Raw genomic sequence first — 23842 nt, 5'->3', positions numbered from 1 at the left:
TCGAAGAAAGCTTCTCTTTCCAAGGGTAAAGGACAATCGAACTAATCTTCTTTGGATAGTCCAAACACAACACAACTAAGACTTAGGAATTAGAGTTAAAAACACCAACACATTCACTCCAATACAGAAATTCGGGATACAATGGAACATCAGAAGTATCCGACAGAAGATCTCAGAACTAAAAATGCTTATTTCGAACTTTAATCCTACAGTCATAGCCCTTCAGGAAACTATGACTCCAAACAATTTCGATGATAATTTCATACCAAAGTACATCACATACTTCAAAGAGGGTCCCAACCCCTCAAAGCACGGAATCGCAATCGCAATCAAGGATAGCACTCCACATGATCTTCTCCCCATTACCACCGACCTTCAGGCAGTGGTAGTGCGCATTAAACACCCCTTTCAAATCACAGTTGTCAGCATCTACATTACTCCAAATTCTGATCCGGCTATTCTTCGCGGCCAGCTGGACCATCTGTTTAGCCAACTTCCCGCCCCAATCATGCTTATGGGTGATTTCAACGCCCACTCATACGCCTGGGGAGGCGCATACCTCGACCAAAAAGGATCCATCATTGAGGATTTTATCTCCGACCATTCCCTACTCCTTCTAAACAACGGCCAACACACCAGAATTCACCATTCTGGTACTACTTCGGCCATTGATCTCACTATGGTATCACACAAACTCTCTTCAAAACTTTCTTGGAACATTCACGATGATACCTGCGGCAGCGATCATTTTCCAATTCTCATCTCCTTCGGCCAATCTTCTCCAGAGTTTCCGACAAGGCCAAGATGGAAATTTGAATACGCTGATTGGGCTGGCTATCAATTTGATATTGAAAACCGCCTTTCCGCTAAACAAGACTGGACAGCAGAGGAGTTCTCCAAAGCTGTCCTCGAGGTTGCAATGTTGCACATCCCTAGAACCAGTGGCATCCCTGGCAGGAAGTGTGTTCCATGGTGGTCGCCTGAGGTGAAGGCAGCGATCAAAGGTCGACGTAAGGCCTTACGCAAACTAAGAAAGGCCCATCCGGATAACCCCCATAAGCCCACTCTGCTCACAGAGTTCCAAAGGGCTCGCAACGAAGCTAAGACTGTCATCAACACAGCCAAGCACAACAGTTGGGTTAAATTCGTCAGCGAAATTAATCCCAACGCGTCAACAAAGGAGTTATGGAATAAGATTGGCAGGCTTCACGGCAAAAAAAGGAACAAAGAATATAATCTCCTTATAAACGGTCAATACACCAATGACCGGAAAATCATCGCCGAGGCGTTTGGAGATTTCTTTGCATCCGCCTCCTCCAATCAAAACTACGACCTAACCTTCCAAACCCACAAAACGGAATGCGAAAAAATTCCCATCGATTTTCACACCGATGTGGAATTTGACTTCAACAAAAACCTCTCCCTCAAAGAGCTCGATTGGGTACTGAACAAAATCAACCAAGGATCCACAGGACCCGACGACATCAGCTACCCTATGCTGAAGAATCTACCCCATTTCGGGAAAAAAGCACTTCTGAAGCTCCTCAACAAAGTTTGGGACAGTGGAACCCTCCCCAGCTGCTGGAAAGAGGGTTTAATGATCTGTATTCCAAAACCAGACAAAAAAACCACCTTCTTGACAACTTCCGCCCCATCATTCTTCTTAGTTGTGTTGGGAAAGTCATGGAAAAAATGATCAATCGACGCTTAACGACGTTTCTAGAGTCAAACAAGCTGATTGATCCCCGACAATTCGCCTTCCGTGCGGGAAAAGGTACAGAGGATTGCCTAGTAGCAATTGAAAAAATCCTAGACGACGCAACCGAAAGTCTACATCAAATAGATATCGTTTCACTTGATTTATCCAAGGCCTTCGACCGGGCATGGAGGTACCCTGTGCTGAAAAGTCTCTTCGACTGGGGAATCCGTGGGAGGTTGGGCCTCTTCATAAAAAGTTTCCTCGAAAACCGGTCTTTCAAAACCATCATCAACAACCAAAGGTCTTCTCTAAAAATCCCAGAAAACGGTTTCCCCCAAGGCTCAGCACTTTCACCTACCCTTTTCAACATTGCTATGCAATCCATCTTCGAACACATTCCCGACCACATTAAAATTGTAGTCTATGCAGATGACATCACTCTTATCTCTACGAGCTGCTTCGGCTTAAATCAGAGAAAGAGGCTTCAAAAAACCCCTCTAGCCCTACTCTCGCTGTAATGGCAGAAAGTGGGCATCTTCCCTTCACCCACTTGGTGACAAAAGCCATCACAAACAAAGCCATCCGTCACTTGTCACTCCCCGAAAGCGACCACAATGTCCCATTGATACATAGGGCCAAAACATGGTTCAAAAATCTCACGAACAAAGATCTCCCCGATATATGTGAACGCCCATCTACTACGGGAAGAAATTGGAACGTCAAACCACCGAACATTAACCTTGATCTTCTCAAGGCGGTTCGTGCGGGAGACCCTTCTCCAAAAATCAAAGCCTCCTTCAATAACCTCATTGCAACCAATTTTCAAACCAACCACCAGGTATACACAGATGGTTCAGTCAGTGCCGATGGAGTTGGCTGTGGAATTTTTGAGAGTAGATATACAGGTAGCTTCTCTCTTCCACCGCAATGCTCCATCTTCAGTGCGGAAGCTTTCGCCCTTTTGATAGCTACCCAAGAATGCATCCATGAGATCCTTCCTACTACAATATTCTCCGACTCAGCTAGCTGTCTCCACGATCTTCTGAGTGGAAACAGCAAACACCCATGGATTAAGCAAACAGAAGAGGCTGCTTCAGAAAAAAACATCTCCTTCTGCTGGGTTCCTGGTCACTCAGGAATCCGCGGAAACACAGCCGCCGACATACTGGCCGGCAAGGGCAGCAAAATCGAACCCCCAGACATGCCCTGTCCTCCATCTGACATTATCCGCTGGGTAAAACAGCAAGTCCGTGAAAGTTGGGACATAGGCTGGATAAACAGCCGTCCCACTCATCTTCATAAAATCAAAAACTCCACTCTCCCTTGGGAGGACCGCCTCAATAGTAGGGAAAGGCGAGTCCTTACCCGTCTTCGAATTGGGCACACTAACTTCACCCACTCACTTGTTCGACAGAGCCGAAAAACCCCAATGTGCTTGCAACGAAGCACCCGTTTCCGTTAGCCATCTTTTACTAGAATGTCACCATACCAAAGATGCTCGAGTCCGACACAATCTAGGTCAAAGTCTCCGAGATATCCTCAGTAGAGACGAGACCCAAGAAACCAATCTAATTGCGTTTCTGAAAGAAACCGACTTCTTTGGTAAAATCTAAATCGAAATACTAAGCACTTTTGAAATTGTTTACTTATAACAGCTTGCCACTTCACAGTCATGTATGCGTGTTTATGTGTGTATACACATGCATGTACGGGTCGGAAGGAAGGAAATCATACATGTGTATACACGCATTTAATAATAATAAATAGCAAAAAATACAATATATACTTACATACTCACATCTATCTTCTATCCATTACATTATACTTTAATCAACTCCCTATTCCTACAGCCACACACACCAAGGAGGATAAATCCATTAAATAAACCTTTCCATTTTTCAGCTCTACTATACACCATTAAATTCAAATCCACTATATTTTATCATCTATTCAAACTGTATTTCATTTCATTTCACCCCACCCCACACCCCACTCCTCCCCTCTTTCCTTCCCATACCACTTCCACCCCCTTCCACTCCTTTAATCCCACCCAAATCCTTTCCACTCCTTTCCTTCCCATCCTCCTGAGAAGGGCCTTTTTTTTGTTTTTGGAGCACGCCCTGCACTTGGAGTCTAGGTCATTTGTGCTTCGTCACTGCTTCGGTCCTCGGATCAGTAAATATTTACTTTTCTTTACAGCATATATTAAATATCTTATGAAGCATAGGATCCCTTCCTACTTTCTTTTTTAACCGAGGGTCGAGCGGACAGATCTGATGAGTGATTTTTTGGTTTCCCTTTCGCCAGTCCCCTCTGGACTGGTTTTATTGTGGCCCTTCACTGGGCTAGAGGCGAATGAACTGCAAAGTTTAAAGCCTCTTAAAAACAAAGAAGAAGAAGAAGATGCTTTCGTTCATTTCTTACTCTACTCTCGCACCGTGAGGACTCGTTTCATCGGGACTAAGCAGACAGCTCGTTAGTCTTTCGGTGGTAAGGCACCACGAAAGCAGCTCGGATAAGCGCATCAGCCGCAGGAAGCGTGAAGAAGCCACATCGCTATCGACCGGGAACTTCGCATGAAATTCGTCGCTATCAGAAGTCGACCGAATTGCTGATCCGCAAGCTACCTTTGCAGCATTTGGTTCGTGGAATTGCTCAGGACTTCAAAACCGACTTGCGCTTCCAAAGTTCCGCGGTTATGACGCTGCAGGAGGCTTATTAGAAGATACCAATTTGTGTGCTATCCATGCAAAACGCGTCACATCATGCCCAAGGACATCCAGCTGGCCCATCGTATCCGAGGAGAGCGTGCTATATTAGCTTAGCATATAATCAACAGCCCTTTTCAGGGCTCCAAATTTGATGGATTAGAGTTCAGAAAAGTTTTTTACAGGCCGAACTGAAAGGAGCATTTAGCGAAAATCGTGGTGTCGATGATAATTCGATACCGATAGGTGCCATGGATATGGATTTCATAATGAAAAATATGAAATATATGACATGATGTAGTGAATATATCCCCATATCGAAGAAATCACTTTGATGAAACTGTTTACCGTTTGTCGTTTTTAATTGTTGGGAAAGGGCATTATTTCTGCTGACTAAATTCCAAGAAAAAATCCATTCCTTCTTTAAGCGTGATTCATTCTGCTTCGGATCAACGGAACAGTATGATAATCATTTCATACAAAAGATAAAATGTCCAAGAGTTATATGATTGCTACTTATTGAGTCGAAAAATTGTTTCAATAGCTTAATGATAGCTTCGAAAACAGGTTATTGAAATCATTCGTATCCGTATGTAGCGCGCCCACTTGGAAACCCATTAATCTTATTGGAATGTGAGATGGGGAAGCTCATACTTACGTCTATGCATTATGCTGTACACTACAGACTTTTTTTCTCCGTACTGATTAAGAAGCCGACCGAACTATCGGTCGACAAGTCAGTCTGCAGTCGGCGGGGGCTCTTAATTTCGTTTTTGCAGGCCGAACCGAAAAAAATTCAGTCGAGTTAACTCTTTTTTACAGTAATGCTTTTGAATCCGGACACTTTGCATTACATTCAATATCATACCACAGCCATAACATTTTATTCATGTTGAATTTATGCGATTAATAGTTGCTAATATAGTTATTGATAGTTTCTTGATAGTTACTTATCAATCGCATTAATTCAACATGCAGAAAATGTTGTGGCTGCGGTATGGTATTAAATGTAACGCAAAGTGTCCGGATTCAAATACATTACTGTAAACTTACTTCGATGTTATTCTTTTCTCTCTCAGGGTAAGCAACGAATATAATAAGGGTGGGGTTTAGATTCTATACTTTTATGGTTTATAAAATGACGCTTCCTTTGCTTTCGTTCATTTCTTACTCTACTCTCGCACCGTGACGACTCGTTTGTTTGGGACCAAGCAGATAGATAGTTAGTCTTTCAGTGGTAAGGCACACGAAAGCAGCTCGGATAAGCGCACCAGCCGCAGGATAGGTGAAGAAGCCACATCGCTATCGACCGGGAACTTTGCGTGAAATTCATCGCTATCGGAAGTCGACCGAATTGCTGATCCGCAAGCTACCTTTGCAGCTTTTGGATCGTGGAATTGCTCAGGACTTCAAAACCGACTTGCGCTTCCAAAGTTCCGCGGTTATGACGCTGCAGGAGGCTTATTCGAAGATACAAATTTGTGTGCTATCCACGCAAAACGCGTCACATCATGCCCAAGGACATTCAGCTGGCCCATCGAATCCAAGGAGAGGGTGCTATATTAGCTTAGCATATAATCATCGGCCCTTTTCAGGGCTCCAAATTTGATGGATTAGAGTTTAGAAAAGTTTTTTGCAGGCCAAACTGAAACGAGAATTTTCGTTTGGATGCCATACAGCATCGAGAAAATTCCGGAAAGATCTAATCGTTGCTGAAAAATAATCTGCCAGTTCCCTGGGAATTGAAGAATACATCCATGCGAAAGAGTTTATTTTAATGTTTTCTAATTATATGGCGAACACAGCGACCAAATACATTTGATTTCGTAATTTTTCAATCAAGTGTAATTAGCTGGAAAGTTTCTGAAGATTATTCTTTCCCATCAGTAGGATATTTTCGTATCCAATATTGGATGCATAACATGAAAAACGGAAAATGTTTCGTATCGCGAAAATTATATAATTTTCAATCGATTATTGCTCAGTCGCCGAAATTTTCATACTCAGAGAGTTCATTCTCCTCTAGTTTGCCTTCCAAATTGCCATCGTAAACCACACCTTCTCTCGATTCAATCACGCACGAAAAGCATACTGAAATGATATTCTGGTGGTGAAACCGATTCATTTTTCGTGAGGCGTCATGCACAAATTACGTAACGCGATAAGGGGGGAGGGGGTAGATGTTGCGTTACTTTCTGTTTATTAGAGATAGGAAATTGCGTTACGAAAGGGGGGGGGGAGAGGTGGTTCAAAATTCGTATTTTTAGCGTTACGTAATTTGTGCACGACGCCTGAGGACATCGACAAGACAACATCGTTACTGAACGAGCTGAACGGTGAGGGATCGAGGGATTCATTACCTGGCCTGACCTGACCTGAAATGCAATCAGTTTGTTTTAACTGTGAGGGAGCGCAGAAAAGCCGATGCTGATACTCTCGTGACCAAGAGAGTATCAGCATCGAAATACGGTTCCTCGGGAAGACATAGAAGCAGCCGCCACACACACACATACACGCGCGCAACTCTTTTCGTTTGCTGGTTATCGAGAGGAAACCTGGAAAAAAATGATCGTTGCTGAAAAATAATCTGCCAGTTCCCCTTGGAATTGAAAATTACATTCAAGCGAGTTTATTTTAATGTTTTCTATCCATATAATACTGCGACCACATACATTTGGTTTTGTGATTTGTCAATCAAGTGCAGTTAGCAGGAAAGCTTCTGAAGATTATTCTTCAGAACAATGTTTTTTGTATCCAATATTGGATGCATAAAACCTTGAGTGTCCAACGTAACACTCTTGTTTTTGAAGTCACCCAAATATTTATTTATTCATTCATTCAGGATGGATTTAGATTCAACTTCAAACAAATGATCTCTAAATCAACGATAGTCCTACGTCACCCTTGCGGTTATACCATAGATATAACCCACTTCCTGTTTTTTTTTTCTAGAACTGGAACTAATACCAAGATTTCGATTAAAAAAAATCGATACATCAAGATCGATTTTTTTCCCAAAGATCGCCCAATCCTAGTCCTGACCTCCATTGTTCCCTTTTTTGACTTTATGAGATTTTTGTTACCTTTGATAGGCATTTGAAGACCACTCTTTTCGAGCGTGTCGAAAAAGGTACCGATTTGGTTTCCGCATTTCTCTTTTATTACAATGATGAATTACACCAACATATACACATCATGACTAAAGATACTTTTCACATAATTTAATACTGAAGTTGTGAACAGCAAATATTTTAAGTACTTGATGGTCTTTACAATTAAGGGTTAGATTTAGGAACACCACGCCTCATATATTACATAGAATGTACGTACAGCTTATTGTTAACAGTTGGAATGATTAAGTACGCTTTATGTGGCTTCACCGAGGGTCACAAAGACGTTAGGGATGATGACTGCTTTGGTCATACTTGGCAAGCAAAGGCAGGCAATAACTGAAGTTCGCGATGCTGTCAATTTGATGGGATTGAAATCATTGGAATCGTTGATGGGATTAGAATCACTTCGTTTATCACTACTGTTTACATATAAGACGTAGAAAAAAAATCATTATTTTTCATGAGATGGCGTTGAGAATCTGTATCTCGCATTTTAGAGTTTTAGGCTGATGTCACATTAGGCGAATTCGCCGTCGCGGATTCCGCGAGTAAAACCGCAGCGGAGGATCTACAGTGTATTGTGAATTAGCCATGTCACACAGAGCGGGGCGGTTTTGGAAGCGAATTCATATCGAGAAAAAAACCGTCGCGAAATCCGCGGCGGCGAATCCGCCTAATGTGACATCAGCCTTACTTTGACGAAGGCGAAAACGCTTGTCTGGCTGACTGAAATGAGAATAGTGTTTATGGTCCTAATCAAGGAGCTGGAATTGACAGGTGGTTCGTTTTCGACAGTATGAGGATAAGGCATGGAAGATGCGAGAGGAGATGAAAAATGACAGCGACTATTTTTGTTTATAAACAAACCAGGTCCAATTTTTATGCTACATAGTGTTTTCTGCACACCAACAATTACCTACGCTGGACCGGTTTCAATCGAACTAGCTGTTGTGTCCCGCACGATCAGGTGAGTCTCCAGCTGAAGCAGCAGTTGTCGGGAAACGACATGCCTGGATATCCAAACCGTACCGTTGCGCTCACTCAATCGTAATGGGTCGGAACTAGAAGCAGTACGGTACAAGCCCGCGGGTAGTGGCTCTTTCATATACCCACTAGCACAGCTCCCGCAATCGCTGAATTGCCAATCCCAGCAGCAACGGCAACAACCCTCACGTCCCGTAAAACAGCAATGAAGACAATAACTTGCAGCAGTCACAGAAACACAACAATGATGCCAACAGCGTAAACAAACAAACACATAGCGGTATGCATTCTTCATTGCATGCCATTTGTTATCCTCTTTCTCGGAAACGCCAGCCGTTCATTTGGCCGCTGTCAATTCGAACTCAAGTAATTTTTTTTTTTTTTTTTTTATTTCTGTATTATAGTGACTTTCAACACATTTGGCTGGTTCGTCACTTTTACCTTCCATTTCGGAAGAATGTCGGGAGTGAGAATTGAACTCGTGACCCTAAGCGTGAGAGGTATGGATGTTACCGCTACGCCAGATCGCCTCCAAAAACTCAAGTAATGGCTGAACAGCAATTCTGATATAACGTGCCACCTTATTATACCACCTTGGTCCTAATACTGTGATAGCCAATCACGCGCAACCTTGCGTTGTTTACTTTGTTTCGGTAATGTTTTTGTTATCATGGTTTGATGGAGCGTGTCCAATGTATACACTGAGAGAAATAATTAGTAAATATAACGAATTTTTTGGTAAATACTACCAATCTATAGTCATTTTCGACCGTACTAATAAACACATATGTCAAGCAGAACCATGATTCGGAAGCCCAATATCGGCTACATTTTATCGCCGAAAATGCACGTATCAGAATTATATCCTTATTATACCTCCGTATTGCCTTATGGGAACAATGAAAATGGTTAATACGCGCTTTTCTCACCAATTTTCAGATATGACAATATCCAAGCTTACTAATGTTATCGAGTAAAATATACTAATCTCTGGTAGGGATGCGGGTTTGTTGACAATATGTACAAAAAATTTGTACATTCTACTAATTTTGCATTACTAATTTTGTATTTAGTAGTTTTCGACCGAGGATTTTTCTAAGGGTACGTTCTGCCCTAGAACTAGACATTTCACGAAACCCCGTTTGGGATCAAGGAGGATCAATGTATGGATTCTCCTTGAATTCATGGGCCGAATTCCCGTCTGCAAATCACTTCTGCATCGCAACAAAATCGATCTATTTTTGAAGCGGTAATGTAAATGGGCCACTCACAACATGGGGAGCTTGGTTTGGAGGATATCATTCACCTACCTTACACCCCGCAGTAATCAAGTGATTACCATCAATTTCTGTCTATGACGAATAATTTTGATGCTGGAAGTTTGGCATTCTATCACCAATCTATCCGCTATATTGTCCATAACATTAAAATGTGAGAACAGATGATGGACAATAAGAGATTGTTGAATGTTTGCACGAGTTCTGTATCAGTAGCTAGATGCGTGAGATCGTTGGTGCTGTTCGTGTTAAAGTAAACAATAGTGCGTAGCAGTTCAAACATGAGATTGACGAATCAAATATTAGCACCATTAACGCATGTCGTCTTTATTTAGCGAGAAGTTGTGATTGAAATGAAATGATTAGTGATGAAACGGATAGCAGTTTGGCCGGATATTCGGCTCTTTATTTGCGAAGATGAAACTGGGATAAACTGCATGTTTGCATGAAGCCAATGAAAGGGGGATTTAAGGAGAAATAAATATATCTTTACATAAACATAATTTACTATTTTTAAAATTTCCGTATACGATGAACATCCCTTTATAGAGTATCGAGTTTTCTGAAAGTAATATTGAACACTTTTTTTTCTGTTAAGGATTCTCTATTATGAAGTTAATTTTTTTGTGGATATATTGAAAAAATTTTCATGCTAGTCCATTTAAAGTAAGTACTGCGAATTCAAATGAGCAAAGAACATCAATCAATTATTTTCATTCAAGATAAAAAAAACTTGGAACTCTCTTCAGGGATGATAATCTGAGAGATGGTACACTTACTTCGACACGAATCAAATTAACCCTTTGCGGTCGTATTAAATTTGGGCATGGGTGTCAAACTGGTCGGAATTATTTTTCCTTGAAAAAGCAGAGAAACATGCAAGATTATGAAAAATAAACATTTTTTTCCCAATTCTGCTGTTATGATTTTTGTCCCACACTTCAGAATTGAATTGCGTATTGAGATTCTTTTACTATGTTTTACTATGTATTTTACTACTCTTTGTGATCGTTTGTCTGCTCCCAGCTACCACAGCAGAAAACCATGCTAATCTTATATTTTACTCAACCAAGTATCAGTTTATGCTTTTCCTAAACGTAGCTTGATGTCTAGGGAACCTGTTCACGAATCAATACGGTGCTCCTATGAGTAATAGATAACGGTACTTAGTATCAAACAATGTAATTACCCACACAAGACAATGCATAGAAATGTGGGACAAAAATCATAACAGCAGAATTTAGCCATTGTAACACTTTGGTGTGATGGAAAAGATGGTTTATAAGTATCAGAATTATTGTTTGCATAAATGTCTGATGTCATTGGAATAATCGCATATGTGTCTCAAGCTCAAAATCTTTTTCATATAAAAATATCGCATGAAAATACATGGTTATGTTAAAACGTATGTATAGTTCACAAAAAAAAAAATGTAATGGGCTGTATCTAAGACACGACCGCAATTTTCGACGTAGAACTACGGAATAATATTATTCAATCCACTTGTTTATCACTTCGGATATTATTTTAGAATTTTAGATTTTTTTGCATCGAAATTATTGTAATATCGTTTCAGCTATTTATTTTTTTTATTAATTCAGTAGACTCGAAAGAGTCGAGTAGAGTCGGAAGCTATCACACTTCTCGTTTATTTGGTTCAACTCGCATAAGACTTTCTACTTCCCACTCAGATATCGATCACAAACTATGAAACCTTTTGCTTCTATATTCCGCTTGAGATGTGATCGACCCCCTAAAAACGTAACAGTAAGGTTACCCTGCTGGAATTTAAAAGCATACTTTCATGGAATATACGTTTATCTAAATAAATGCAGTGTATATCTATATTCCAAAATTCTGGATATTCTTCCATATCCACACTAGCACAAAAAATCTCGTGTGCTGCTCTTCTTTGACGTAGCACACCACGATACGGAGGGCTTCCTCAACTTGTATCGAGCTGTGTGTGTATGTGTATCCGCTCGTTGTGTTATGCTAGTTGTGTCGCATCTGTGTTTTCATTCTATTCTATTTTTGGTTTCCGCCTCTAGCCCTGAGAAGGTCCCTTGTGGAAAGAAACTGTTCCATACTCCTCTTTCACCAGACAAGAAAACAATCCTCTCCCGCTCGACGCTCTGTGGCAACCATGTTGCTTTGATGACCACCAAACGAGAGGTGGTGTGGCTTCAAATCACGGATGGCTTATTTAAACCAAATATGTTGAAAACGGACAGAATGTATCGGTTGCTCGTTATTGACAGCTCTGTTCGGGAATGCACAAATCGGCAGAACATGGGAAAATGAGAATGATTCCAGTTTTTATTAATTTAAACCGTTTAGGCATTAGTGGATTGTACTGTCAAACAAATCTTAGAGAATTTCCGATTCCATTGGTGTGCAAATTATCAAAATTTGTTCGCTGTGAAAATACAGGGTGGGCCATTTAAAGTGGAAGCATCTGGCAACCCCATAAATTTTGACAGAGATGTCAGATCAACAAATGTCATACCGCGTTGGAAGCGTTATTTCAGTACAATTTTAACCATGGAACAATACACACCTAAACAACGCGCTGAAATTGTTCAGCTGTACATTCAAAATAACTTCTCAATTGTGTTAACTAAACGTGCGTGGAAAAATAAAAATAAAGTTAAAACATCGCCTGGAGACAACACTATACGTCGATTATATGCCAAATTTATATCGTCTGGTAGTGTTGGTAATGCCAGTCATCTGTCCAGACAACGACCAAGACGTTTCGACGAGAATATTGATGCCGTTCGAGCCAGTGTTGCAGAGACTCCATCGACATCAGGTCGCCATCGTTCGCAAGAGTTAGGCATCTTTTTATTGCCATTTGTTCGTGAAAATGAATTGGACAATTACTGGTTCCAACAGGACGGCGCTACATGCCATACAGCGGCTGCCACGACCAAATTATTGCGCGAAATGTTCCCCGGAAGATTAATATCGAAAAACGGCGATTATGACTGGCCACCGAGATCACCTGATTTGACGCCTCCTGACTTTTTTTATGGGGATATTTAAAATCCAAGGTATACACTGGTAAACCAAGGACCCTGGCTGCGCTGAAAGACAATATCCGACAAGAAATTGCTGCCATATCGGCCGAAGCATTGGGCAAAGTGATGGAAAATGCCGAAAAAAGGGCACATTTTGCGGTCAAGGCCAGAGGCGGTCATTTACGAGATATCATAATCAAAAAGTAGTTAGAACAAATCTCCTTGGACCAAAATAAATGAATTTCAAAAAAAATTTTTTTTAAATTCCACTTCTTTACTTTGCTATTGCAAAAACAAATCCTTCCACTTTAAATGGCCCACCCTGTAGTTATTAACGTTAACTTTTTTTCACAAAAACGTGACCTGTTTTCTGATTTGGCACCCTTCCTGAAAGACATAGTTCTACGTCAGAAGTAACGGGACGCTCAACGCCGTTCAACGCTAAACCTCGCTCAACCGCTCAACACCACACAACGGTCAACGCTCAACGAAAACTAATGTTGCCTTTTCCGGATGCCTGGTTCATTTTTTTCTAAATATTAAAATAAAACACGAATTCCATAAAAATTCAATGCAAGCGATGAAGATCAACTTAACGTTCATGATAATCACCTGAAATAATTGACAGTTATTAAAGTGCCTGAATGCAGGCTTTGCGAAATTCGTTTATGCTGTTTTCGTTAAATATACCAGATAAAGTTCACGCGCCTCGACTCTTGTGTTGTCCCTTTACCGTACAACATCGAGTCTCACTCGTGGGTACTTGAATACCATAGGGCGCTAGAACGCTTAGCAGGCTAGTGAAATCACTTGATGTGTGACGTATTAAATATTACGGGAAGGGGGTATACTCATTATAACAGATATCGTGTTGAGTGTCAACAGAAGAGAATTCATTCGACGCTGGGAAAAAGCTAATTCCTCCATTCGTGAATAAATTTTGATAACTGATTAAACTACCAAAAGAAAAATAAGAAGATTTTTATATTATGAATTTTGAATGAAAGAAACGATTTTTTGTCGACCATTTTTTGCATGTTCTAGCATTTATTTTAAAATATATTTCATACGTGTTGTGATTGCAACTACTGTGCCACCTATTTCTCGATACACCTTGGCTCTTCGTGCTGTCATGTTGGTATTGTTGGTTGAACGGGTGGCAGCCCTGTGTGAAGAGGAAGCAAAACGGTGGACAACACCATTTTTCATTCGTGTTTAATTATTCAAAGTGTGAACATCGTTCGAATAAAGATTATTTGTTTGTCGTGATTAGTTTAAACTTGTCCTTTCAATTCCGCTGGAAATAACAGTCCAATAGGTTATGGGCCCAGTTGATTGTGGAAAGGTTCAAGTTTTGCAGTTCTTCGTCGCGAAAAAGTGTTTATCGTGAGATTGCGTGTCAAGAGTGAACGTGTCCGTGCGGGTCGAAAGCAAGATGGCGGAAACACACGTTTCAATTGAGAAGCTGAGTGACCAGAACTACACCATTTGGAAGTTTAAGATGCAGCTTCTGTTATCACGTGAGAAAGTGCTCAAAGTTGTGTCCGATCCAAAACCCGAGAACGCTGATGCTACGTGGTTTGCGAACGACGAGAAGGCGAGGGCGCTGATTGGTCTGGCACTGGACGATAGCCAGTTAATTCACGTGATGCAGACACATACGTCGAAGGAGATGTGGGATGCCCTCAAAGGTTACCATGAGCGGTCATCTCTTTCGAGCAAAATCCACATCATGCGCCAGATGTTTGCTACCCGGTTGCCGGAGGCTGGTGACATTGGAGAACACCTGAAACAGCTCACGTCATTGCGGCTTCGTTTGATTGCACTTGGTGAAGAGATGAAGGATCCATCGTTTGTGGCCTTGATGCTATCCAGCTTGCCTAAATCGTATGACGGTTTGATAGTGGCACTGGAGAGTAGGCCTGATGTGGACCTTACGGTTGACTTCGTTAAAGGGAAACTTTTGGATGAAGGTCGACGTCGAGCACAAGATAGTGTGAAATCGGAGAAAGCATTGGTGTCCAGTGGTGCTAGTGACAATCGATTTAAAAGTGACAAGAAAAATGGCAAGAAAGAAAAAGTTTGTCATTACTGTGGGAAAGAAGGCCATTTTCGGCGGGACTGCAGAAAATTGATAGCGGACAGGAAAGAAAGGCCTGGTGAAAAGGCGAACGTGGCCGTAGAGGCTGAAGAAACAGTGGATCTGTGTTTGTTTGTTGGGAAAGCTGAAGACGCTGGGTTGTGGTATTTCGACTCAGGTGCTACTTCCCACATGACAAACGACGCGTCTCTCCTGAAGAACCTGGACAAATCGAAACAGACAGGAATCTCGCTGGCTGACGGTCAGTGCATTAAGTCACTTGGCGTAGGTAGCAGCAAACTTGTGTCCGTGAACGGAAAGGGTGGCCGGATGAACGTTTCGCTGGACAACGTGTACCACGTACCATCGCTAGCAACAAACCTGCTTTCTGTAAGTAGAATTACCGATTTGGGGTTTCAGGTTTTGTTTGAGAAGAACGAGTGCAGAGTCCTGAAAGGCGAAAATGTGCTTCTGGTAGGCCAACGTAAGGGCGGCCTATATCATCTGACGCAGTTTCAAGAGCAAGCCAAGTTAGCAGATTTTAATCACAGAGCTTCGTGTATACATCTGTGGCATCGTCGTCTTGGGCACCGTGATACGGAGGCATTGTTAAAGATTGTTCGGAACGATTTGGACCACGGTTTGAAAGTGGATCGATGCGACGTGAAATCTGTTTGCGGTCCCTGTTGTGAAGGCAAGTTGAGCCGTGAATCGTTTCCGAAAGTGTCATCGTCGAGGGCTACCGCCGTTGGGGATTTGGTGCACACCGATTTGGGAGGTCCGATGGAGGTGTCCACAGTGCGTGGTAGTCGATTCTTCATGACTATGGTGGATGATTACAGTCGCTATACAGTCATCTACCTGCTTCAAAAGAAGTCGGAGGCTGAAGATAAGATTCGAGAATATTGTGCACTGATGCATACCCAGTTTGGACGTTATCCGAAAGTAATACGATCGGATGGCGGTGGAGAGTTTGGCAGTCAGTCTCTCCTACAATATTTGACGGATCGTGGAATCGTGCACCAACGAACTGCACCGTATTCCCCACAGCAAAATGGGGTAGCTGAGCGCAAAAATCGGTACCTTGTTGAGATGATGCGGTGTTTGTTGGCAGATTCGCAAATGGATAAGCTGTTCTGGGGGGAGGCGATTTCGACTGCGAACTATCTGCAGAATCGCTTGCCTACATCTTCAGTGGAATCTACACCGTACGAGCTGTGGTATAGGAAGAAACCTTCGTACGGATATCTTCGTGTGTTTGGATCGGAAGCCTATGTGCATGTTCCAAAAGAGAAGCGTCGGAAGCTTGATAAAAAGGCCGATAAACTAGTGTTCGTTGGTTACGCCGAGGGGCAGAAGGCCTATCGCTTCGTGAACCTGGAAACGAAAGGAATAACTATAAGCAGAGACGCAAAGTTTTTGGAACAACGTGATGATGATATTTCCGAGAAGGAGCTTTCGAAGACAGGAGGAGTAGTAGTGGTGTCACTTGAGCCTACTCCATATCCAGATGAAGCAAACGCAGATGTAAGCGATGCCGGTACTAATAATTCTAATGGAAGTGAACCCGATCTTGATGAGTCGAATTACGATAGTGCGACCGATGATGAGCCGTCGTTTCGAGGTTTTCCCATGAATGAAACAGCTCGTAGATCGTCACGTCCGAGCAAGGGAATTGCGCCTGTCCGATTGATTGAGGAGGCATACGCAACGGGTACTATGCAAAGGGAAGTTGAACCCGGGAATCTGAAGGAAGCGTTAAGCTGTGAAGAAAATGCTAAATGGAGAGCAGCAATGTCGAGTGAGTTGAGATCTCACGCGGAAAATGGAACCTGGGAGTTGGTGGAATTACCTGCCGGACGGAAAGTAGTTGGTTGCCGCTGGGTCTTCAAATTGAAGCGGAACTCAGCTGGTCTGGTGATCAAACATAAGGCGCGTCTGGTGGCTCAAGGTTATTCGCAGAGATTTGGTGAAGATTATGACCAAGTTTTCGCTCCCGTTACAAGCCACACAACTCTTCGCGTGTTGCTTTCTGTGGCTGCCAAGAATAAAATGACACTCAAGCACTTCGACATAAAAACGGCCTACTTATATGGAGAGCTCGAGCAAGATTTGTTTATGCGGCAACCACCTGGATACGAGGTAAAAGGCAAGGAGCACTTGGTTTGTCGCTTGAAAAAGAGCATCTACGGGCTCAAACAGTCCGCGCGTTGCTGGAATCAAAAACTGCAAAGTGTTTTGGTGAATATGGGTTTCCAGCAGAGTAGTGCTGATCCGTGTCTGTACCAGAAGTTGGAAGATGGTAAGAGAGTTTTCCTGTTGGTGTACGTGGACGATATAGCTGTTGCTTGTGAAGATGAGAACAAAATCAACGCAGTGTACCAATCGTTGAAGAAGCATTTTGAGGTCACTGATCTGGGACATTTGAGTTATTTTCTTGGTCTAGAAATTGAACGACAGAACGGTGACTACAGTGTGAGCCTCGAAGGCTATATTGATAAACTGATAGACAAGTTTGGTTTGAAGGACGCAAAAGTTGCTAAGACGCCAATGGACGAAGGTTTTTTGAAAGTGGAAGATAGAAGCGCTGTTTTCAATGACGAAACCAAATACAGAAGTCTCGTTGGTGGTCTTCTGTATGCCGCGGTGTGTGCGAGACCGGACATAGCTGTTAGTACAGCGATACTTGGCCGTAAAGTGAGTGCTCCGACAGAGGCTTGTTGGGTTGCGGCAAAGCGAGTGGTTCGCTATTTGAAAGCAACAAAGCATTGGAAATTAGTTTACAATGGAACTGGAGGTGGACTGATGGGCTTTGTTGACGCTGATTGGGCAAGCGACGCGATGACGAGGAAATCAACAACCGGATATGCGTTCTTCTATGCTGGTGCGGTTGTTTCATGGGCCAGTCGTAAACAGACGTGTGTTACTTTGTCTTCCATGGAGTCAGAGTATGTAGCTCTCAGCGAGGCTATGCAAGAGTTGATCTGGCTGCAAGGGTTAATGAAGGAGATGGGGGCACCCGTTGATGATCCCATAACGGTCATGGAAGACAACCAGAGCTGTATAAGTTTCGTGAACTCCGAAAAGATCAACCGTCGGTCTAAACACATTGAGACAAGAGAGCGTTTCGTTAAGCAGCTGTGTGAGCAGGGTCTCCTCAAGTTGGAGTACTGTCCAACTGAGCACATGGTAGCGGACGTGCTTACCAAGCCTTTGGGAACAACGAAGCAACGTAGGTTCTCAAGTATGTTGGGCCTGTCATCAAATGGTGGCACTAAACGTTGAGGAGGAGTGTTGTGATTGCAACTACTGTGCCACCTATTTCTCGATACACCTTGGCTCTTCGTGCTGTCATGTTGGTATTGTTGGTTGAACGGGTGGCAGCCCTGTGTGAAGAGGAAGCAAAACGGTGGACAACACCATTTTTCATTCGTGTTTAATTATTCAAAGTGTGAACATCGTTCGAATAAAGATTATTTGTTTGTCGTGATTAGTTTAAACTTGTCCTTTCAATTCCGCTGGAAATAACAGTCCAATAATACGTATCAGCTAATATTACATCAATACAAAGGCTTGGAGAGCTAATCGATAAAGTGAAAAAAGGTCAACAGTCTTATTTCCATAAGTGATATGTAATTAGAATTAGTGTTATTGGGTTTTAGTTCCAACAGTGCTAATTTTTGAGTTTCTCAATAATAATTCTCAACTTGCACTTATGTAAGTTGCAAATGAGAGCTATGGGTGGATCAACCCACATAGCATAGTGCAGGTGTAGAATGTTGCACCTAATTGCAGAATCGTTAACTAACGTTTACACTCGAACATGGAATTGAAATTCAGTTGCCCGTTTATTTGCACAATTCACGTGGCACAAAAATGATATTTCCGTCGCAGCTAGGTGCGCTAGTGTTACTGCTCATCGCGGTTCCCCAGATTCGAAGCGAATTACTTCGACGGACAGACCGATCTGCTCTGAGATTCCCTGTCGGTACCTCCAACGGTGTAAGTTTCGTGTGATATTATTATTATTATTATTAGTATTTATACACACTTAATCGTATCGAAACGTTTCCTTCAAGTTCCTGATAGCAATAGCCATACCGCTAGAAGTGCCGGGGAGGAACATTTATCTGTCGCACAATTTTGAAATGAACTATGGACTACCGGGGAACGCGTCCGACTTCCGGTTGTGGTACACGTTGTTCAAGAATGCAAATTACAATATCTCCGAAGCTATTGGACGGAAGCGAAGGATGGTCGATGGCCGGAAGTTAGGCAGGAAGTTTTTGTATGAACTGCTGGCGGAGAGGATGGATATGTTAGTGTGCCATTTTAATGATGCTGAGAGCTGACATTGCGAATGCAACAATTTGTGTAACTTTTCAGGTACGGTTACAATGGATCATCTTGTATACAAAAGATGATTTGCGAGGCGCAGGAGACGTCACTTCAAACCCATAATGGAGTCATAGGGGATTTGATGCACATTCTTTTTAGGTAAGTTTGTGAATTATTACAATAATGTATGGGCTAGTATAATTTTTCTGGTTTTAGTCCTTCTTCTTCTGAAAACGAGGGTATTTCTGATTTCTATTACGAGGCAGAAACACATGGATTTATGGAGTCATGCGCGCAGTATGATGTATTGTGTCCGATAGCAATATTCGATTCAATTACAACTATTATAATAGATTAATTATTCAGATATATACATTCATGTAAACAAGGATTCAAAATTAATTCGTCAATTTGAAATGTTATCCATATCTCATTAATTCATCCATTATGCTTTTATGGCCAACAGTGATCGAGTCGAGAGCTGTATCGTGTACACCGGTGAAAACGTCCAGTATCGAATGATTACATTCGCGGAAAACAAGATGACATGGTGCTCCCTCCCGACCAAGCTGTTCTGCTCGATGGTACTCATTGTCGTTGTGGTCCGAGAGTGGTTCTGTTGTAGTTGATGGCCTATAAAAAATAATTTATTCAAAAAGTGTCCTTAATGAAAAAAAAACCATTCTCACGTGAACAAGATGTGTAATAATTCGGCAAATATACCACCAGTATGTGTGAATTCCGCTTCAGCTGCTTCGCAAATACTTCGCAATACACAGGCTCTGCCTCCAGCGCCGTAACTTTCGCCAATTTTCTCTAACGTTTTGTATGTCGTCCAACGAGAATGTTCTGCGTTGTATCCCTCCGATCCCGTTTCGATCGAAGGCATACTCTCTTCCGCATCTTCGTGCTGTTCAAATTCCTCCTCATCCAGCCAATAGTTGTCGTCTCCATCCTCGAAAACCTCTTCATCGCCCTCCGGCAGAGGTTCCGACTTAATTTCCACATCCGTCGCAGTGTATTGCTCATAACGTTGACCGGGCAGTATTGTCACAGCGTCGCGCTTTTCCAAGACGCGCCGTGTTTCGTTCCACCCGTCCCACAGGTGAGGTTTCAGATCGTTAACGGAGATCGGTAGAAAGTATTGCGCTTTGAGGACATATCCTGTAGTGATGGAAATCGGGGTTCCAAGCGGGATACCGATACCGGCGATCAGCTGATGACGCGTGGGAGATGTTTGTGGTACGATCAGTGGAGGTATGAAGCGACCCTCTTCTGCGCCATGCTTGACACCAGTGCTGAGAATAATTTTCACAAATATGTGCACTAAGCATACTAGTTGTATGCGATCGTGGTTCTGCCGGTACATTGTGATCGTAGATGTGTTCTATTTTCGGACAGATCAACTGAGACTGGCTGTATATTTTGAAGCGTTCTGTTACGGGGATCGAGAGATTGTGAATAGTGTTCAACCCTTTCTTTCCCGTCGAGTTCAACCGGGTAATAAAGAATATGGTTAAAGGTAACGAAAAACTGGACCAGCTTTCGGGTGGGTTCAATTAGCATCAATTAACAGCTGAAGGTTTGCTTCATAAATACGTTTGAGTAAATTACAAACTAGTTCTTAACAGTGTTTAAGCGTGCACTCTGCAAACTGTCCCAAATATACCTTTTGTACGAGTATATCAATAGTATAGTCGGAAAATGTTAGTTTTGTACTGAAATGTTCGTGAACCGATATAAGTGCAGTCGTTTCGGTTGGCGTATATTTGGCCATTGTCAGATATGGTCTACAGAAAAAATAATCTAGTACAAGTACAAAAGTGAGTGAGTGATCTGGTGGAAGCGACAAGAAATTAATTCAACCATGGATAACAAATTCTCAGTTTTGTTGTTGCTATATTAACGAACTCTATTTTTACCTTTTACTATTTGAATATACTGACTACAGCACAGAAATCCATTCTATTTAGACATAGTCCAGAAATCCGTGTCGGATTGAAATTATTAAAACTGAGGTGAGTATAATGGATGATTCATCAATCTTTTTTCATTTAAAACTACCCCGATACGCAATTTTTCCATGATAAATAATCGTTTATTGAGCATATACAGTGAAGGAGAAAAAAATGAATACATTGTTCGTGTTATCTACCGTTTTAACAAAATTATAAGTTACAATTCCACGCTCGAACCATGATCTAAAGGGTGTGTCACATCAAATTGCATCACGGAAAAAACGCTGTAGAAATTCGCTCAGTAGACCGATCCTTTTGAAAATTTTAGGCAGTAAAATAAAAACTATTAACCAACTTTTGGCATTTTCTTTTTATTCATACTTCGAGCCCAAGCCCGTATGCTCGCACCTTCCTCTTCTGTACAACGTCAGGTTGTAGTTTTTTTTGAACAGAAATCCATTTTCTCTTGAAGTCCGCCTCCGGTTTAACAACTTTTGGGTTCTTCCGGAGGGCCTGCTTCATAATCGCCCAATATTTCTCTATTGGACGAAGCTCCGGCGCGTTGGGCGGGTTCATTTCCTTTGGCACGAAGGTGACCCCGTTGGCTTCGTACCACTCCAACACGTCCTTTGAATAGTGGCACGAAGCGAGATACGGCCAGAAGATGGTCGGGCCCTCGTGCTGCTTCAATAGTGGTAGTGAGCGCTTCTGTAGGCACTCCTTAAGGTAAACCTGCCCGTTTACCGTGCCGGTCATCACGAAGGGGGCGCTCCGCTTTCCGCAAGAGCAGATCGCTTGCCACACCATGTACTTTTTGGCAAACTTGGATAGTTTCTGCTTGCGAATCTCCTCCGGAACGCTGAATTTGCCCTCTGCGGAGAAGAACAACAGGCCCGGCAGCTGACGAAAGTCCGCTTTGGCGTAGGTTTCGTCGTCCATTACCAGGCAATGCGGCTTCGTCAGCATTTCGGTGTACAGCTTCCGGGCTCGCGTCTTCCCCACCATGTTTTGCCTTTCGTCGCGGTTAGGAGCCTTCTGAACCTTGTATGTACGCAGGCCCTCCCGCTGGACGAATGAACTTGACAAATTCAACTTATTGGCGACATCCCGGACCGAACTTCTCGGATCACGTCTAAACTGCTTAACTACGCGCTTGTGATCTTTTTCACTGACGGAGCATCCATTTTTGCCGTTCTTCACCTTCCGGACGATGGTTAGGTTCTTGAAGTATCGTTTTAGTACTCTGCTGACCGTGGATTGGACGATTCCCAGCATCTTACCGATGTCCCGATGTGACAACTCCGGATTCTCGAAATGAGTGTACAGGATTAATTCACGACGCTCTTTTTCGTTCGACGAAATTTTTCCAAATTTATGAAAAATTGACAGTGAAGCATGGCCAACGTGATCTATACACTCTTATCTGATTATAAGCGAAAGCTGAAGATATAATTCCTAAAAATTAAATTTCTACAGCGTTTTTTCCGTGATGCAATTTGATGTGACACACCCTTTACGTCAAAAATCTGTACAACTCGCAGGCGTTGTTCAGGGGATAGTTTATTCATGATAAGATGGTAAATCAAACTAAATATAAAACAACTGAAAGCTATCAAAAGGGTGTACATATCAAACTAGAATTTCAATAAATTTGTAAATCACTATTGGATTTAGGTTACATCTAATAGTGATTACCAAATTTCACAATTTATTTTCTGTGTGAAATTAAAGATGCAAATTTTGCTTACTCAGGGTGTCGATTACTTTGAAAACCCTTGTTATCAGGGAATATCTGGGAATTCAAATAATGGACCTGATTTTCGAATACACTTCACGGTGGAAACGAAATAAACGGCACGCCATTGAACTACGTTTTACGAGTTAGTGAAGTGTCGAAGATAATAATGAGTTCTCAGGCAGAATGAACACTTTTCAAATAAAAAATCATTCATGAAAATTAACTTCTTCATATCAAACTGGTATTCAATGTGAGTGGAAAACTTTGTTTTCTTCGTGTGATATAATAATCTCATACAAAAGATTCATCTGAAGATAATTTGATATTATAATGAAAAAATTAGTGGGAAACTAATCTCGCATCCAGATGTGGACACCGTACCGTTGTCATCGCGAATGCGTTTCATACCGTTTCCACCGTGAAGTGTATTCGTAGTGTATTCGAGAATCAGGCCCAATGTCAGGAAAAATCAGGGAATATCAGGGAATTTCGTCACCAACCTGGAAAATAAAATCCGCCAATTAGAATTTCAATTATTACAGTAATTAGAAAGTAATGATAACAAAAAAGTTGTATTTGACCATATGTTGTTTGCTTTCGCCTTAGATTTCGCCTTAGTCATTCCGAAGGGTAAACAGCGCAAAAGTGAACGGGTTTTACATTCGCGCTGTTTTTACTGACATCTGGTATCATTATCTGCAGTTCACCTTTAACCAATTCCCTTCATTTTCTTCTTCGAAAATTATTGATAAATTCATGCTTGAAAATCATTCTATTAAAGCAGAGATCCTGTGATGCCAGGAAACAGCGATGTTTCACAAATCACTTTTTTTTATTTTTTTATCCCATTTATTTATTTAAGGCTCATTAGCATTTTAGCTGTAACAGAGCCGAATTTTTAATCGTGTACATGTCACATGGTTA

The 23842-nt window shown here is 42.0% G+C and overlaps 2 protein-coding genes across 3 annotated transcripts; one reads left to right on the top strand and one right to left on the bottom strand.

Moving 5' to 3' along the window:
- Positions 1–18271: 18271 nt before the first annotated feature.
- LOC129779861 (uncharacterized) lies at positions 18272–19644 on the top strand. Of its 2 annotated transcripts, XM_055787604.1 has the most exons (5): positions 18272–18487; positions 18547–18886; positions 18964–19202; positions 19271–19381; positions 19439–19644. In XM_055787604.1, the coding sequence occupies exons 2-5, from the start codon at positions 18761–18763 to the stop codon at positions 19578–19580; spliced, it is 618 nt and encodes a 205-aa protein (XP_055643579.1). In that variant the 5' UTR covers positions 18272–18487; positions 18547–18760; the 3' UTR covers positions 19581–19644. The 2 variants fall into 2 exon arrangements, with proteins under 2 accessions (XP_055643579.1, XP_055643578.1); XM_055787603.1 differs by having other exon boundaries at positions 18272–18886.
- On the bottom strand, positions 19512–20598 carry LOC129779860 (uncharacterized). The gene is made up of 2 exons (XM_055787602.1): positions 19912–20598; positions 19512–19855 (listed from the first exon to the last, which is right to left on the bottom strand). The coding sequence occupies exons 1-2, from the start codon at positions 20589–20591 to the stop codon at positions 19642–19644; spliced, it is 894 nt and encodes a 297-aa protein (XP_055643577.1). The 5' UTR covers positions 20592–20598; the 3' UTR covers positions 19512–19641.
- Between the last annotated feature and the right edge of the window lie 3244 nt (positions 20599–23842).

This window comes from Toxorhynchites rutilus, chromosome 3, assembly GCF_029784135.1.
Source record: "Toxorhynchites rutilus septentrionalis strain SRP chromosome 3, ASM2978413v1, whole genome shotgun sequence".
Taxonomy (NCBI): Eukaryota; Metazoa; Arthropoda; class Insecta; order Diptera; family Culicidae; genus Toxorhynchites; species Toxorhynchites rutilus.
This window is presented reverse-complemented; position numbering and strand designations above follow the sequence as displayed.

What these genes read in the sequence shown, in the direction of transcription:
- LOC129779861 (XM_055787604.1), top strand. Translation starts at nt 18,761, where the DNA reads ATGATATTTCCGTCGCAGCTAGGTGCGCTAGTGTTACTGCTCATCGCG. An exon ending in CTGGCGGAGAGGATGGATAT is followed by an intron (nt 19,203 to 19,270) that starts GTTAGTGTGCCA and finishes GTAACTTTTCAG; the next exon opens with GTACGGTTACAATGGATCAT. An exon ending in TTGATGCACATTCTTTTTAG is followed by an intron (nt 19,382 to 19,438) that starts GTAAGTTTGTGA and finishes TTCTGGTTTTAG; the next exon opens with TCCTTCTTCTTCTGAAAACG.
- LOC129779860 (XM_055787602.1), bottom strand. Translation starts at nt 20,591, where the DNA reads ATGTACCGGCAGAACCACGATCGCATACAACTAGTATGCTTAGTGCAC. An exon ending in TTATTACACATCTTGTTCAC is followed by an intron (nt 19,856 to 19,911) that starts GTGAGAATGGTT and finishes TATTTTTTATAG; the next exon opens with GCCATCAACTACAACAGAAC.